General features: G+C 43.5%; 1 protein-coding gene across 4 annotated transcripts; it reads left to right on the forward strand.

The window, feature by feature from the left end:
* The first annotated feature begins 752 nt into the window (after positions 1-752).
* Positions 753-12,030, forward strand: LOC102451362 (CD59 glycoprotein-like). 4 transcript variants are annotated; one of them, XM_075927680.1, is made up of 4 exons: positions 753-871; positions 4,545-4,628; positions 9,913-10,014; positions 11,355-12,030. In XM_075927680.1, the coding sequence occupies exons 2-4, from the start codon at positions 4,559-4,561 to the stop codon at positions 11,549-11,551; spliced, it is 369 nt and encodes a 122-aa protein (XP_075783795.1). In that variant the 5' UTR covers positions 753-871; positions 4,545-4,558; the 3' UTR covers positions 11,552-12,030. The 4 variants fall into 4 exon arrangements, with proteins under 4 accessions (XP_075783795.1, XP_075783794.1, XP_075783793.1 ...); XM_075927679.1 differs by having other exon boundaries at positions 834-977; XM_075927678.1 differs by lacking the exon at positions 753-871 and adding an exon at positions 878-1,026 and having other exon boundaries at positions 4,544-4,628.
* Positions 12,031-15,515: the final 3,485 nt, after the last annotated feature.

The following is a 15,515-nucleotide window of genomic DNA, read 5'->3' on the forward strand; positions in this document are numbered from 1 at the left end:
GAGACAGCATCTCCACGCTCTAAGTCCTCCTCTGATGCCCTGCCGGCACTGCTTCCGGCCATCCTTAAGCCTGGTTCAGTTGCAAGGACTCCTTGTTGTTTTTATGGATACAGACTAACACAGCTACCCTTTTGATCATTAAATTTTAAATGATCCATCCTCCTCCTTCTCCTTCACAAGCACAGTCCCTGGAACTAATACCATTGTCTCCAGGCTTAACATCTATTCTTAGTAAAGAGAAAACCAAGACAATCAAGTTCAAATCTTGTAATCCCTGAAAAATGGGGAAGGAATGTTTTTAGCAACGTAAAACAGGTGCCTCATTGTAGAGTATTTGACCAAAGTCATGTCTTTATTCTCTTTTTTTTCTAAGACAGTTGTTGCATTTTAGAGACTAACACATTTATTTGAGCATAAGATACATGTGTGGGGGTAAATCTACTCTGCACAACTATTTCAGGATACCTCTAGTATCCCTAAATAGCTTCCCCTGTCTACACAAGCTGCCTGTTATTTTGAAATATTTTTGAAATAACGGGTAGGCTATTTCACCATCCTAGTAAACCTCGTTACACAAGGGTTAAGGGATATCTCAAAACAGTGGCTATTTGAAATTTGGCACCCTGTAGACATGCCAAATTTCAAAATAAGCTATTTCAAAATAGATCTGAATTGCTTATCTTTTTCTGAGTTTAGGGAGCTGTGTAGAGACACTGTTAGTCTTCCAGTCTCAGAGGGGGTAGCTCTGTTAGTCTGTAACTTTAAAAACAACCAATAGTCCTGTGGGACTTCAGAGACTAGCTATGTCTAGAGAAAGAGAGTGCTCAAGCTGTTTAATCATCCGCAGGAAGCGGCTGCCTCCAGTCTCTGGGTAGGAGTCAACAGGGTGGGGCGCTCGGGCTATTGCAGCAGTGTCTGAGCTCGTCAGACTCGCTGCGTTTTTCCGGGGCGCTGCGAGAAGCGGAGGCTGCGAGCCGGTCAGTTCCCCAGGCAGAGCTCTCGGCAGGTGGCGCGAGACCGGCAGCTGGGGAGCGGGGACGTGGCCTCTTGTCAGGCGAGGCTCCTGGAGCATAACGGTTTGGGCCAGAGCCCCGCGTTTTCCCTCCTTGCTTCCGTCCCCCGCGGGGCCAAGTGGGAGGCCCGCGTGGCTGATGAGGCGGGGGCTGCGCGGACCCCTCTCCCGCCCCAACTTGCGCCCTTTCTCCATAGCCGGGTGGGGCCTCCCTGCGCCCGCGTTAGCGCTCAGGGGAGCGGGGCGTCCGGAACTTGTCTCCCCCGCCCCAAGGGCTGCCTCGGGCTCGGGCTCTTTTACAGTTTCGCCCAAACTTTCCAGCTCCCACTTTGTGCCTGGAAATCGCATGCAGCCCCCGGCGTTACTAGAGTGGCCCGGGTCGGCTGTGGGCCTCTTCCGTGTGTCGTCTTCTGCAAGCCCTGTGCTGACCCGGGACTTGGCGCCCACCCCGGCAGCCTCCTTTGTTTGCAATAGAGCTGCTGTAGTTCTCCCTCGCCCCCTCCCGCGCCCCGGTAGGGTTTGTAGTAACCACCCCTTCTTGCCTGAACAGTAAGGCTTCAGTAGCAGCCTCCCTACCTAGAGGAGCACAAAGCAGCTGGAATGGGTTTTCCATTCTGGGAGGGGTTCCTGCAACACAGGTAAAGAAAAAAGACTTTGTCAAGTCAGCTCTAAAATACTCCCGGGGCAATTCTATGCCACTAAAAATCCTGACCACAACATGTTTAAAATTGTTGTCAAAATAATGCGTTATAATCCTTAGGGATATTAAAAATCAGTTATTTTAATAACTGTGCTCTGTGGGGCAGCAGTGCAGGGTGGCAGCAGCCCCTGTTTTTGGGGAGCGGGAGGCTGGTGTGGGAAAGTTTGACTTTGTCCTAGATCAGACAACTCCAATTACTGAGGGAGTACTGTTCCTGAGTAGAAGTTGCCAGCTTCCACAGTGACAGCAGAGACAAGGAAGCCAGTGGCCTTGCGGAGTTCTCACCAAATAGCTTCCAGGAGATAAACGTGAAACTTTGGGAGTGAGGCAACAGTAGGGAAAGACCTAGGAGAATGGATGGTCTTAAACTCTATTTTGAATGCTTGTTAACCTAATAAGCAGAACACAAAGAGAGATGGAAATGGATACAACTGTGTGTGTTTGAGTAGATTAAGGTGGGGTGGGGGGAACAAGCAGAATACCATGGACTGACTTTAAGACCACCGGTCTGGATGCTCAGGAGGCCCCTAAGGCATGGCTTTCCTGTAGTAGCTAACTTACTAGTTGTTATATTTATTGTTTAAATGCCTTATTGTTGTTGCCCCCACTGAGTAATGCCAAAAATATGGTCCCTTCAGGATCAATGCTGTTTCTGCCCTTTCATTATAAGAATGGCCATACTGGGCCAGAACAAAAGTCCATCTAGCCCAGTATCCTGTCTTCCCACAGTGGCCACTGCCAGTGGGAATGAACAGGACAGGTAATCAAGTGATTCCCTCACCTGTCACCCATTCTGAGCCCCTGACAAACGGATGTTAGGGACACCATTCTGACCCATTCTTGCTGTTAAGCCTTGATGGATGAACTCCATGAATGGATCTAGTTCCTTTTTGAACCCTGTTAAGATCCTGGTTGTCACAACATCCTCTGGAAAGAAGTTCCAAATTTGACACTGCATTGTGTGAAAAAATACTTCATTTTGCTTGTTTTTAAACCTGCTACCTATTAATTTCATTTGGTGACCCCTAGATTCTTATGTTATGGGAACAAGTAAATAATTTTTCCTTATTCACTTTATTTGATTTTATGCTTTCTTTCACATATAGTGCCACTCCCCTATCAGCACATCCTGTTCTATCCTTCCAATACATTTTGTACCCTGGTATGATCATGTCCCATGGATTATCATCATGCCACCAAGTTTCTATGATGCCTACCTATTACATCTATATCCTCACTCAATACAAGGCACTTTAGTTCACCCTTCTTATATACAAATGCTAGAAGTCTAAATAAACACTTCAGAAACTTATCACTGTTTAGCTGATTGCCATTACCTGATGCAATTGAATGGGACTTTTTTTGTTTGACTGTTTCTCATCTGATCTTACCCATATCTTCCATCCTTTCTTCTTTACTAGGACATAGAGAATCTCTATTTTTAGATCCTCCCCTATGGGATGTCTGTCTGATACATGTGCTTTTCAGCACCTGTCGGTGTCTCCCCAGCTCTTAGTTTTAAAAACTGCTCTACAACCTTTTTGGTTTTAAGTGTCAACAATCTGGTTCCCTTTTGGAATAGGTGGAACCCAGGCTTCCCGTTTCCCCAGTTCCTAATAAATCTAGACCCTCTCCTCCCTACATTGTCTCATCCATGTATTGAGATCCAACAGTTCTGCTTGTCTGTCTGGTTCTGTGTGTAGAATTTGGCAACATTCTCTGAAATTATTCTTTCAGGTCCTGGATTTCAGGGCTCCTAAACTGGGGGTGTGTAAAAAAAATTCCAGGGGGGGGGCGTGAGGCAACAAGTTTTGCTGTGTGTGGGGGGGGAGGAGGGGAGGGGGAGGGTTTTTCAAAAATCAAAAAGGGGGGGGTGATGCCGAAAAGTTTGGGAACCACTGGTTTAACTAAAAATACCGAACTGCCCCCCCCCCCCAAAAAAAAACCACCAGGAAAAAAATTCTCCTGAGAAAAATAAAAAGGGGAAGACCAAAGTTGGTGAGGCAAAGGAGAAGAAAAATACCAGACTGTCCGGGTCAGTACCAGACTCCTGGCAACCCTACTCCTTTACCTGCAGAACTCCCTTGCCAAACACCTGTTTCGCCAAGTTCCTTTATCTTTACTGCTTTGTGTCTCTTCTTTCAGTTTCCTTTCACTTCTGCAGCAACTTACAGTCTTCCTCTCTGAAATTTTTGGCTGTCGATTTGCATTTCTGCTAAATGATCAGCAGTGAAATAATAACAATGATATTTTAAGTATCATCCTTAGGCTTCAGAATTTAGTGAAATGAATGGAGGTAGAAAACTTGCTTTAACAAGCTGGCTGCATTTTCTGGCAGACTTCATCACTTTGCTTTTTTACGTACTTCATTCACGTTTTGAATGTTTTGTATTCATTACCCAATAAGTAGAAACTAGGCTGAGCAGATAAGTGAGAAAAATCAGGATAGAGAAGGCAAAGGGGGTCTTATGTAAGATACTCCTAATATCAGGACAGTCACTGTATAATCAGGACATCTAGTCACCCTAGGAGAAGTTAACTTTATTAATGAGAGCTGGGATTCTCTGAAGAATCTGTAGCTATCACGGGGGCCACATAAATTAGAGCAATCAGCCATATCACTGTAAAAGTCAATGTATCTCTCATGCTAATGACTTTATTTCCCTAACATCCCTGTGAGCTATTGGAGCATCATTATCTCCACGTTGGCACCTTGGTCCCGAACTAGATCCTCTAGGTCCTGTTGACCTTAGAAAGGTTGGTTTTGTAGATATTTTGTAAGCATTCAATATTATGAGCGAAGGCATGTAATGACTGTGTTTTTGCTTCCAGATAAAGGAAGAAACATGAATGGGAGCAAAATGAATTGTGTCCTCCTCACTGTCTTCTTCATTCTGGCTCTGTTTTGCAGTTCTGGTAGGTGTACTGGAGAGAGCCTACTTTAAAGGCCAAATCATGAGTTCCACAACAGACTCAATTAGCTATGGTGGTGCAGAGCAATTATTCAGGGGGAGAATCCTCTCTACACTTTTCTTCACATGGCAGAACTTCTTCCCAAAACCTATTCTGACCAACTCACTACAGTGGGTGCTGTCTAGCCCTGGGAAGTATACCCCTCCCCTTGCTGAGTTTAGCCACACCTGGTTTTGCTCTGTGGTCTGACAATCTGCTTTTTTTTATGCGGGATGTGTTGTATTCCAGACAACAAACCAATTGTAGCCCAGTGCAATAACAGAATCCTTCTTCAGCAATAGACCATCAGCATAAGTTTGAATTAGGTAAATATTAATATGGAAGAAATCAAGGGCAAGCAGATGAAGAGCTTGGAATGCCAAGCTGCATAGGATGTTTTGCTGTATCTAGCATTAAAGGTGCAGGCTATTACACATCTGTCTTAAGTAGGGGGCATGTGGAAATTTTATAGAGGAATCTCTAAGGTCATCCTACATGGGATATTAATTTCTAACTCTTCTTATTACTAAAATCTTAATTCTGAAGTAGACTTTGCAGGTTTATAAACTAAAAAAATGAAGTCTTTTCAAATGTCTCTATCACAAGGGGGAGATAGATGAGTGAGATTAGGAGTCCAGATTAGGTTAATCAGCCCGCGTGGATCTCAAAGCACTATGCATATCAGAAGACCTCTCGCTCACCAAGCAGGATGCCACATTGTGCATTTGCTTTTGTTTCTGAATGGCATTTTACGGTGTCATCCCAAGTAATGCTGCTTTTTTGACAAATGCACACTCTAAACTGAGACCAGTTTTTGGAAAGATGAAGCCATAGCCTTCTACCCAATAAAAAGCCATCTTGACTGCTGCTGAAGCTGATCATTCAGTGATGATCAGAAATCTAATGAGAATCCCAGGTTGGGTACTTACAGCCATCACCTATATATCTCCCATCTCCAGCTGGTGCTACTTTCCCCACCTTGCCGGATCTAGCTGCATTGAGTCTCAGCCAGTTTATTTTCCTCAATGCCCCGTATTTAAGCAGACGCTGGGAAATGTGTTCAGCCGCACTGTCTGGGCTCCAATAGAAAGAGCAACATTCAGATGTTGCTCAGCTTTGTGCTACACACTGCAAACCATGCTACTTCGCTAATCCTCCTGGCACCTATTTTGCATATAAAGTTGACCAAGAGAATGCCAAATGAGTTTCAGGTCAGAATAGTGATTACCCAGCAGTTCCAGCTCAGAGAACTCCTAACGGACTTGGTGCTTCTTGCTCAGACAGTAACAGGTCCACAAGCTTGCCATCGATGCCTTGTGATGACATTACTTAAAGTATTTGATAAATCTGATATCAGAAAGCTATTTTATCATCATTCATGGCTGAGAGCCTCCATTAACACAATAGGAGCAGTCTCTGCACCATACTTTAGACTTCGGACTGGAATGTCAAGGAAATCTGAGGCATCTATTATACAATAGTGGGACAACTCTCTCCACTTGTATTGATAATTGTTATCACTAAGGCTATGTCTAGACTACAGGCTTCTTTCAGAAGAAACTTTTTCAGAAGAAGTCTTCCAAAAGAGCATGTCCACACTGCCAAAGCGCATCGATAAAGCCATCTCCTTTTTCGAAAGATAGCATCCACACTGAATGGATGCCATCTTGTATGTAAGCTATGATTACTATGGGTGGAATGGCCACCAGGGCACCTGTGCTTTTTCCTCTTTTCCCTTCTTGCAAGAGAACTCTTTCTTCCCCGTCCACACACTCTTTTTTCCAAAAGAGCTCTTTCAGAAAAAGGCTTCTTCCTCGTAGAAAGAGGTTTACCAATGTCGGAAAAACCCCTCTGTTCTTAGATTTTTTTTTTCTTGAAAGAATGGGATTACAGTGTGGACATAATTGAAATTTTTTTTGGAAAAATGGCTGTCTTTTCCGAAAGACAGGTTTTTTGTCTTTTCTGAAAAAAACCTCTGTAGTGTAGACCTACCCAAAGGAAAGACTCAGTGAAAGGTGGCAGTAGTCCAGACTTGTAAGCAAATGCTGTGATTATTATTTTTTTTCAGTCTGCATTTAAACTGTACCAAGGCCTGTATCTGGTAGCTTTTTTTCATTAGTATAGGAAGTATTGTCAGCTTCCAGCAGCACTGAGCCCTGAACTTTCCCCACTGGCCTTTGCCAACCTGGAAAGATGTAATTCTTTTAATCCACTTCCAATACCTAAAAAGCAGCACTGGCCAAAAAAAGTGATTACTTGTCACTTACTTCCCTGGTCTCGGTCTATTTCAAACATTAGAGCACAGCAATTAGAGTGGGGTGGGGAACCTTTTTTAGGTCAGGACCCGCACAAGTGAAAAGAAAAAACTGACTGATCTGGCTCCCATATGAGAAGATATTAGACACACTTGTCTCACTCATGCAACTCAGGGTGCCAGGATTGCCCTTGCTCTCCAGCCCTGTGGCGGGCGGGTGGGCTGTAAGGGTCAAATTGAAGTCCCAGAACAGTTAAGGCTAGTAGATTTTTCTGGGGTCTACCTAGGCTCTGGAGTGGGCCCCAAATGAGTTCAATTTGCAGAAAGTGTCTGTTGTGGGGTGCCTAGGCAGGAGAGGGGGGGTTCACAACTTACTTCCATTCCTCTCCCTCCTGGCTGCTGAGAGTAGGGAGCAGAAGAATAATGACCCAAGCTATATGCTTTCCTCTTGCTCCCTGATAGTGACAGGAAAGGGAAGAGAAGCAGTGTCCTCATATGAATCTTCAGCCTCCCCCTTCACTATCTCTAAATGGAGTTTTTGCCCCCTGCACCCATCCACACACACTCAATTCTCCGCCCTGAGCCCTCCCCCACCCCTCAAAGTTTTTACAGGTACTGTTATTTCGCAACCCTCTGCCCTGAGGTGGAGGGCTGGGATATGACTATACCTGTAAGAAATTTTAAGTTGCTTTCACCCTTGGTATTGCAGATATAGAATGTGCAAAAAAGATAGGTCTATACTTCCATGGAATGTAGAGGAGTTAAGGGCTCTTCCTGCTTCATTTGTAGGGCCCTAACAACTTCACAGCTGTGAAAAATGTCACAGACCATGAAATAAGTCCTTTCCCATGAAATCTGTCTCCTTGCTCCTACAAGCAACCCATCACAGAGAGCTTTCTGTCTCTGATTGATCCAGGGAAGGACAGGACCTGTCCTTCAAACTGCTCTGGTGGTGGAAGGACCAGAGCACGGGCAGACCTGACCAGACCCACCTTTGGGTGCTTCTTCCTTCTGCAGAACACTGAGGTCATGTCTACACTAAAGAGAAGATCGAAGCTGACACAGTTGATCTTCCAGGGTTCAAATTAGTGGGTCCAGTGAAAATACACTAATTAAAACTGAGAGGGCACTTCCCTTGGCACCAGTAGTTCTCCTACAAGGAGTAAGGGAAGTCGAAGGAAGAGTGTGCTTCTGTGAACCACCTTCTGCTGTGGATGGTGACAAAATGCAGTTTAAGATACTTTGACTCAGCTATGTAATTAACGTAGCTGGAGTTGCATATCCTAATATGAACTTACCTTCTAGTGTAGATCTAGCCACAGGTTCCTGCAACTGGAGGAGACTTGTGGAGTTGGATTTTATGTTCCCTGTGCTGTTGGGAGTGCCCCATCAAAAGGGGGCACCTAGGTCTGACTGTGCAGGGGAAGCACAGGGTCAAGAAGTGAATGTGGGGCAGGAGGTGCAGCGCTTTCTACAGCTGTTGAAAGAGAGAGAACAAGTATTGTTCTAGCTAGTTCCTCCCAACTCCGGTTGGTCCTACCTGGGATGCTCCCAGCATGACGGGACATCAGAGTCACCTCTACCTCTTGGAACTTCCTGCAGCTGCAGAACGCTCTGCAACTCTGAAGGCAGCACAGAAATGAGGTGGCAATCCTATGACCCTCCCACAATCAGTTTGTGACCCTTTGGGTTGGGATCCCATAATTATAACACCAAGAAATGTTGTAACAGCTGTAAACATTTGTAACTTTTTAAACAGCTGCACATTTGAAATTTACCAGTTTTCAAATCCTATGGCTGTGAAACTGGCCATAATGGACCATGAATTTCATAGGGCCTATTCATTTCCTAATCATCAATGAAGGGCTAACTTGGCTGCAGTAAAAGGGGGAGGGGATAATGTGGTTGATGGATATGCTAAAATGTGGTGTAAATGGATTTCTGTTGAATAAGATGTATGTGAGATTTGCCTATTGAGTCTACTTTTATAGGTCCAGGTCCTGCAGGGAACCATTCACTCTAAAAGAACAAGCTTCAGTCCATAGTGTTCAAAGTTTGGTAGGAATGTTACAGAACAAACGATATAGTCCCTGCCCAGAAAGGAGTCACAAATTAGGAGTAAAATTAGGGAAAAGAAGGAAGACTATTTATAATAACTTGTGAGCAAATCTTGGTGATACTGCTGCTTCTTTTATGCTATAGCATGTATTCCAATAGACACACAGGCTTGGAATACAGTCAGAAGACTGAGCATGAGGAAGAGGAGAGTAGGAAAGTGAGGAGTGTAGGAAAGCAGTAAGGCCAAGATTAAGACTGAGGTCAGGTCCTCAGTTCCCCTGTAAAGAGATGCAGGAGAACTGAAGACTTGCTAGAATATTAAGTGAAGGAAAAGACTGGTAAAATGAGGGGATGGTAAGAGGTGGAATTCATGAGAGCAGAAATGGGAAGGTAATAGAGAAGGAGGGGTGAGACCAATAGAACTAGGAGGAGAGAAGGGTTAAGGAAGTTTTGATGAAGTGGGTGGGTGCGGGCGGTACAGATGTCACTGGTAAAACAAAGGAGAAAATGATACTAATGGAATGGAGGCTGCAGTCCCCAAGAATATGGAGCAGCAATTACATAATCTGTATAAATCCAGTCTCAGTTGTTCTGGACCTTGTTGGAGTCAGGTCCGGAGAGAACTCCCTGCCAACTGCTGCAATTGAGGATCTTTTTGGGACAGGAAGCACTAGTTATGTAAATCTATCTCCCTGGATTCTTGTGAATGCATTAGGAGTTAAATATAACTTCACTGTTGGAATTAGAATACTATAGCATTGGGTGATCTGACTGAAAAGTGCTGCAGTATTTAAACCAGATTATCGTGAGGTTATAATTCAGGGATTTATCACTGTTTTGATCTAACAGTCTTGAGAAAGTCAATTGTCAGAACATCAAATGTAGAAGGAGAAAGAAGCTGCTTACTAAGTAATAAACTCTCTCTCTCTCTCTCAGGTTATATGCTGAATTGTTACAACTGTCCACTTATTGTTGGGCCATGTAAGACAAATATTACCTGTGCAAGTGGCCTTGATTCTTGCCTGTGGCTTAAAGTTGGTATGTTTACAATCCCAAATTTGGTTGCTTTAAGTACAGTAAATAAGGTTTAATTTTAATGATTCAATGTAATCAAGTGTAGAAATTTTATTTCTATAATCTGTGTATGAATGTCCATTTGAAGTGCACTCTTAATGAAGTCCTTGTTAACTCCTTCAGATGTATATAGAATTATGTGCATGAATATGGTTTGAACTATATCCAACATCTATGGAAGTTCCAATGGGACACAGTTTTTTGCTTAAAGAGATGCCATTCTGCAGTTAAGTATCCAACTGACTGCTCTATTGCATGTCTGGTGGGCGTGTGTGGAAACTGGTGAAAGGAGAAAATCTCACTGCCAGGTGTGGGGGCCAGCACTCTCCACTTCCCTGATTTAGGATTGGGATATAAATTGCTTCTTTATGCCAAATGGAACATTACTGAAGTATAATGCACTTAGCTTTCACTGCAGTCCAATTTGGAAACTGAATTATAGGCTTTTTTTATGCCTGCCAGTGGTGTTCCTTGCTCTCATTTGCACTCATTCCTAGCTGGAATGTAGAATTCCAGGAACTAAGACCTGAATTTCACAGCTATTCGCCTCTGTCCAGGTCAGGTACTGGAGGCAGTCTCCACCCTGTGCTGGTTTTATATTGTGCAAGAGCCACTTGCCTGCGACTTGCAGTACTTTTATCTGAAGATGAGCCAGAGCCACATAACTCTGTGTGTTAGGACCATTAAAACTGTTAAAAATCCTAGTGATTACACAATTAACTGTTAGTGGCTGGGTTGGACTAGGGAGGGAAGGATGGTGAAGAGGTGCCCCTCTCAGCTGGGAAGCCGGCTGCTGCCCCATGCTGTGGACTCTGCAGTATAAGGCTTGTGCAGCCAGCTCTTTGGGAGTAAGACTGGTAACTGGAGCGTGCAAGCTGCTCCTGGTGCTCACCTGCTCTGATTGCCAGCCCCGCACCTGCTGTGGGTCCAGTTCAGCAATATAAGCCTTGTATTGCAAAACTTGGAGTTCGGAGTGGAGCCAGCGCTCACTAGGAGGGCAGAGTATAACAGTAACAGACACAAATAAGATGATGCTTATTGGTTTACAGGTTAAACTTTTACATCGTGTGTGCACATGTCGGTTCTAGCCATCTATTGAAACGAGTCCATCTGTGAAATTCAGAATCTCATATAAAGTTCAGGTTTGGATTTCTCTACTTGCTGTGTCCCAGAGAGCTCATAAGAAAAGCACCCTGTTACAACAAAACAGAGGCAGGAAAATCTCTGAATATCTAATGTTACGTTGTGAAATAGCTTTCTTGTAAAGAACTAGTAATTTTGCATAACTCCCTTTTTTTTTTAAGGTGAAAGGACACTCCATGATTGCTACAAATATTCCAAATGCAATATCCATGCAATTGAAGAGGACTACAAAACTTCCAACTTTAATTTCAAATGCTGCCAAAAAAACCTGTGTAACATAAGTCCAATCATGATGATTAGTGAAGCAGTCTTCAGCATCACTCTCATGATCACCATGATCTGGATACTCTGCTTTTAAGATGGATGGTGTGGGGGGAACGGCAGTCGTCTTCACTTAAATACCAATTGACTTATAAGTCATACATAAACATGCTATGTATTGTTGAAAAGGTTTTGTCTGAGAAATCAGACTTCAAAAATTTGCTTTGAAAAACTTAAAATGTAAGCAAAATATATTTTGAAGTGGTAAGTAACTTTTGTCAAGAATTTGCAGTTACAATTATCTCTGTCTGAAGTAAATTCTGTTTCTTGCTTACAGTGACTTTAAGGTCTCTGATCTGATGCTGAGTGTGTCATTTTTGCACTCAAGGTAATGTTACACAGCTTTTCAATGGTGTTAAGCACTTTCTTAAAAGTCGGTAAAGTTCTTGTTTAACTCCCCATATTAAAAATTGTCTGCTTATTTTAATAACCATTGTATTATTGGTACTGCTTTGTAGCTGTTAATGCACAGCATGCTTGTAGATGAAATAAATCTTGACAATCTGTTTCTGTAAAGTGTAATGACTCAGACTGGGATGATGTTTGCAGTTGTCTCTTAATCCTGTAGGACTTCTGTCTATTCTCTTTTCTTTGAACTGTAAATACACTGAGAAGCAGGCCTTTATTTCTCTTAAGGTACGTCTACACCGCAATGCTATTGCGGGATACTGGAGTATCCCAAAATAGCTCTCTGTGTCTTCACAGCAAACCTGTTTATTTCAGGCTCGCTATTTCTATGTCCCTGTAAACCTCATTCTATGAAGAGTAAGAGGCATTTCAGAATAGCATTTTATTTTGGAACTTGGAGCTGTGTAGACCACACCAAATGACAAAATAATCTATTTTGAAATATGACACATTCTATGAATAGGGATGCAAACAACTAGTTGAGAAGTTGACTATTGGATAAGCCAATGTTTATCGGATAATCAACCCAGTTGTTGACTAGTCATTCCCCCCCCCCCAGCTGTCTCTATTAGAAAGAGGCAGCGTGCGGGGAGGAGGGGTGCTTCACAGCGGCAGCATCAAATAGAGCCCTAGGCCAGGTGGGATGTCCCTAGGATGCACGTGGCATTTCAAAGCAGCAGTGGCACATGGAGCCCAGGATCAGCTGGTGACTCCCCCTGTGTGACCCTGGGCTTCTGGGAAATGCCATATGAAGCCTGACGGTGGGATCCTTGAGGTGTTTCAAAGTGGTAGCACCACATGGAGCCCAGGATCAGCAGGGGAGTCCCCAGCTGATCCTTGGATCCAGGTGGTTGTGCTGCTTTGAAACACCATGGTGAGCATGGGGCTGGGGGAGACTACCCTGCTGGTCCCGTGCTCCCTGCAGTGATTTTGCTTACTCAGGTACTCAAGTAATCAAAATTTAACATCCCTACCTAAGAGAGAGGGTGAGGTGAATTACTAAAGTCCCTCTCTTAGATCATTGGGATCTTTCATCCAAGACATCCAGTCTCATATGCTAATCAATACATTTCAGCTTGGCTACTGTGTCTTTGGTCAGATTCTAAAAGCACCGTGATTTTTCTTGTTGATCAGAATGCTTTTTCCCCAAGTGTTTTCTGCTCTTAAACCATTTTGTCACTTGAATCATTTGGACTGAGTAATAATATTTTGGTGGTGACAAAGTTTATATAAAAATAACAGATGCAGCTGATTATTTTAACAGAATCTGAGAATTCTAGTGCAGAGAAATCTCAAGATAGATGTGGAGTCTTACAGAGAGGTACAGGGGAAGGGATCTTTCTCAATCCAAGGTAATACACAAGGCCATCTACATAGTAAAGGTGAGGAACCAACTACCATGAAATGCATCATGTTGCAAAAAAGAAAACGTAATTTTGGGTAGTTTTAACAGAGGGATAGTATGCAAGTTGCAGGTGATGGTAGTACTGCTCGTCTCCTGTTCAAGCCAGCAGGGCCTCCTGTATTCGTCTGAGGCTGCTGGAGAAGTTTGTTGAAGAAATCCGAGCCACTAACAATAGTATTTACAAATTCATGGATGATGGGAGAAGTCCTAGTGGACTGAAGGAGGGTTAACATAGTGTCCACCTTTCAAAAGGAAGAGCTGATGAACTATAGAATCATCAAGTTGACCTTGATACCCAGGAAACTACTGAGCAATGCATAAAACATTGAATTTGCAGGTACGTTGAGCATGAAGGGGTGATCACTAGCAGGCAGCATCAATTTAACAAATACGCCAAACCAGTTCGATTTCCCTTTTTGACACGCTACCTGGTTTAGTGCATAAGGGGACTATGGTGGACATGTTATACCTCAAATTTAGCAAGACTGGTGCCATAATCCTACCCTACATTCTGATAAGGGAGCTGAAGAAAGGTGCCCTCAATGGAACAATCATTAAGAGGTTACATATCTGGATAAACATCTTGAGCAGGGTTCCACAGGGCTCTGTCCTGGATCTGTTATTTCATATCTTTAACAACAAGCTGGATGTAGGAATAGAGAAAATTTGCAGATGCCAAAGCTGGGGTGTGATTTACAATACAGATGTGAAGGGTCAACTGGTAAGCATCACCCTTAATGAGTCCCTCATTCCAGTTAACTGGTGGGGACTAGAGCAGCTCCCTGGGGACAGCGGTTTACTCCTGCCTCACATGGGGGCCTGTTGTGAACAGAAGCTGCCCCTGCCTGCAACACACCCAGTCTGCCATAATAATAAAGGATCTATAGCCATGTAAGACAAACAAGGAAAGAAGTGGGCCTTATCTACTGAGGATGGGGTGGAGAGTAAAGATTGTGTAGGCATGACCTAACACCTAAACAAGTAATTTGCCTTATTAGACTTATAATTCATGGGACTGTGCAGGGTGGCGATAGCAAGGATCTGGAAATTGAATTTTACTTCTACTCCAGGTGTAGTAATTTCTAACAGCTTAAAGGGATTTAATGGCAGAGGGGGGAGGCTGGATAATCTCCAGTTAAGAATATTAAAGGATCTGGCACATATTGCAAGAACTTAAGATCAGTCCCACTGGGTCATACTCGGAGCCACAGCTCGGCACTGCTGATGGAATGAATAGAACAGGTACCTAAGTGATCCATCCTCAGTTACCCATTCCCAGCTTCTGGCACACAGGCAAGGGACACTATCTCTGCCCATCCTGGCTCATAGTCATTGGTCGACCTATTCTCCATGAATTTATCTAGTTCTTTTTTGAATCCTGATACAGTCTTGGCCATCACAACATCCTCTATCAAAGAGTTCAACAGACTGACTGTTGTGAGAAGAAATACTTTGTTTTGAATTCTCAGTAGGGTAGCTGTGTTAGTCTGTAACTGAAAAAAAATAATGAATGGTCCTGCAGCACCTTGGAGTCTAACAAAAAAATAGAGGCTGTGTCTACAGTGGCCAGATTTTGTGCAAAAGCAGCTGCTTTTGCGCAAAATCTTGCCAGCTGTCTAAACTGGCCACGAGTTCTTGCGCAAGATCTAATGTAAGATTGTCAGTGTTCTTGTGCAAGAACTCTGACGCTCCTGCTCGGGAAAAAGCCTTCTTGTGCAAGTGTTTTTGCTTAAGAGGGCAGTGTAGACAAGGACAGGAATTTCTTGCGCAAGAAAACCCCGATGGCGAAAATGGCTACTGGAGCTTTCTTGCGTAAGAGAGCATCTATACTGGCACGGGATGCTCTTGGGCAAAAGCACAGCTTTTACGCAAAGGCACATGGCAGTGTAGATGCTCTCTTGCGCAAATACCTTAATGCAAGAAATCTTGCGTTAAAAGTATTTGTGCAAGAGAGCACCAGTCTAGACGCAACCAGACTGTATCATGTGCCTATGAAAGCTCATCATACTGTCTACATTTTTTGTTAGTCTCTATGGTGCTGCAAGACCAGTTTTTTTCTTTTTGTTTTTTGAATGGTAGTGCAAGCCCAATAGCAAGAATTTTTAATAAATCTGTAAACTTGGGACGCGTTGGGGGATTCATACTGTATGATTAGAGAAATGCTAATTGCTATTTTTAAGAAGGAGGA

This window comes from Pelodiscus sinensis, chromosome 4, assembly GCF_049634645.1.
Source record: "Pelodiscus sinensis isolate JC-2024 chromosome 4, ASM4963464v1, whole genome shotgun sequence".
NCBI lineage: Eukaryota > Metazoa > Chordata > Testudines > Trionychidae > Pelodiscus > Pelodiscus sinensis.

What these genes read in the sequence shown, in the direction of transcription:
- LOC102451362 (XM_075927680.1), top strand. Translation starts at nt 4,559, where the DNA reads ATGAATGGGAGCAAAATGAATTGTGTCCTCCTCACTGTCTTCTTCATT. An exon ending in GGCTCTGTTTTGCAGTTCTG is followed by an intron (nt 4,629 to 9,912) that starts GTAGGTGTACTG and finishes TCTCTCTCTCAG; the next exon opens with GTTATATGCTGAATTGTTAC. An exon ending in TTGCCTGTGGCTTAAAGTTG is followed by an intron (nt 10,015 to 11,354) that starts GTATGTTTACAA and finishes TTTTTTTTTAAG; the next exon opens with GTGAAAGGACACTCCATGAT.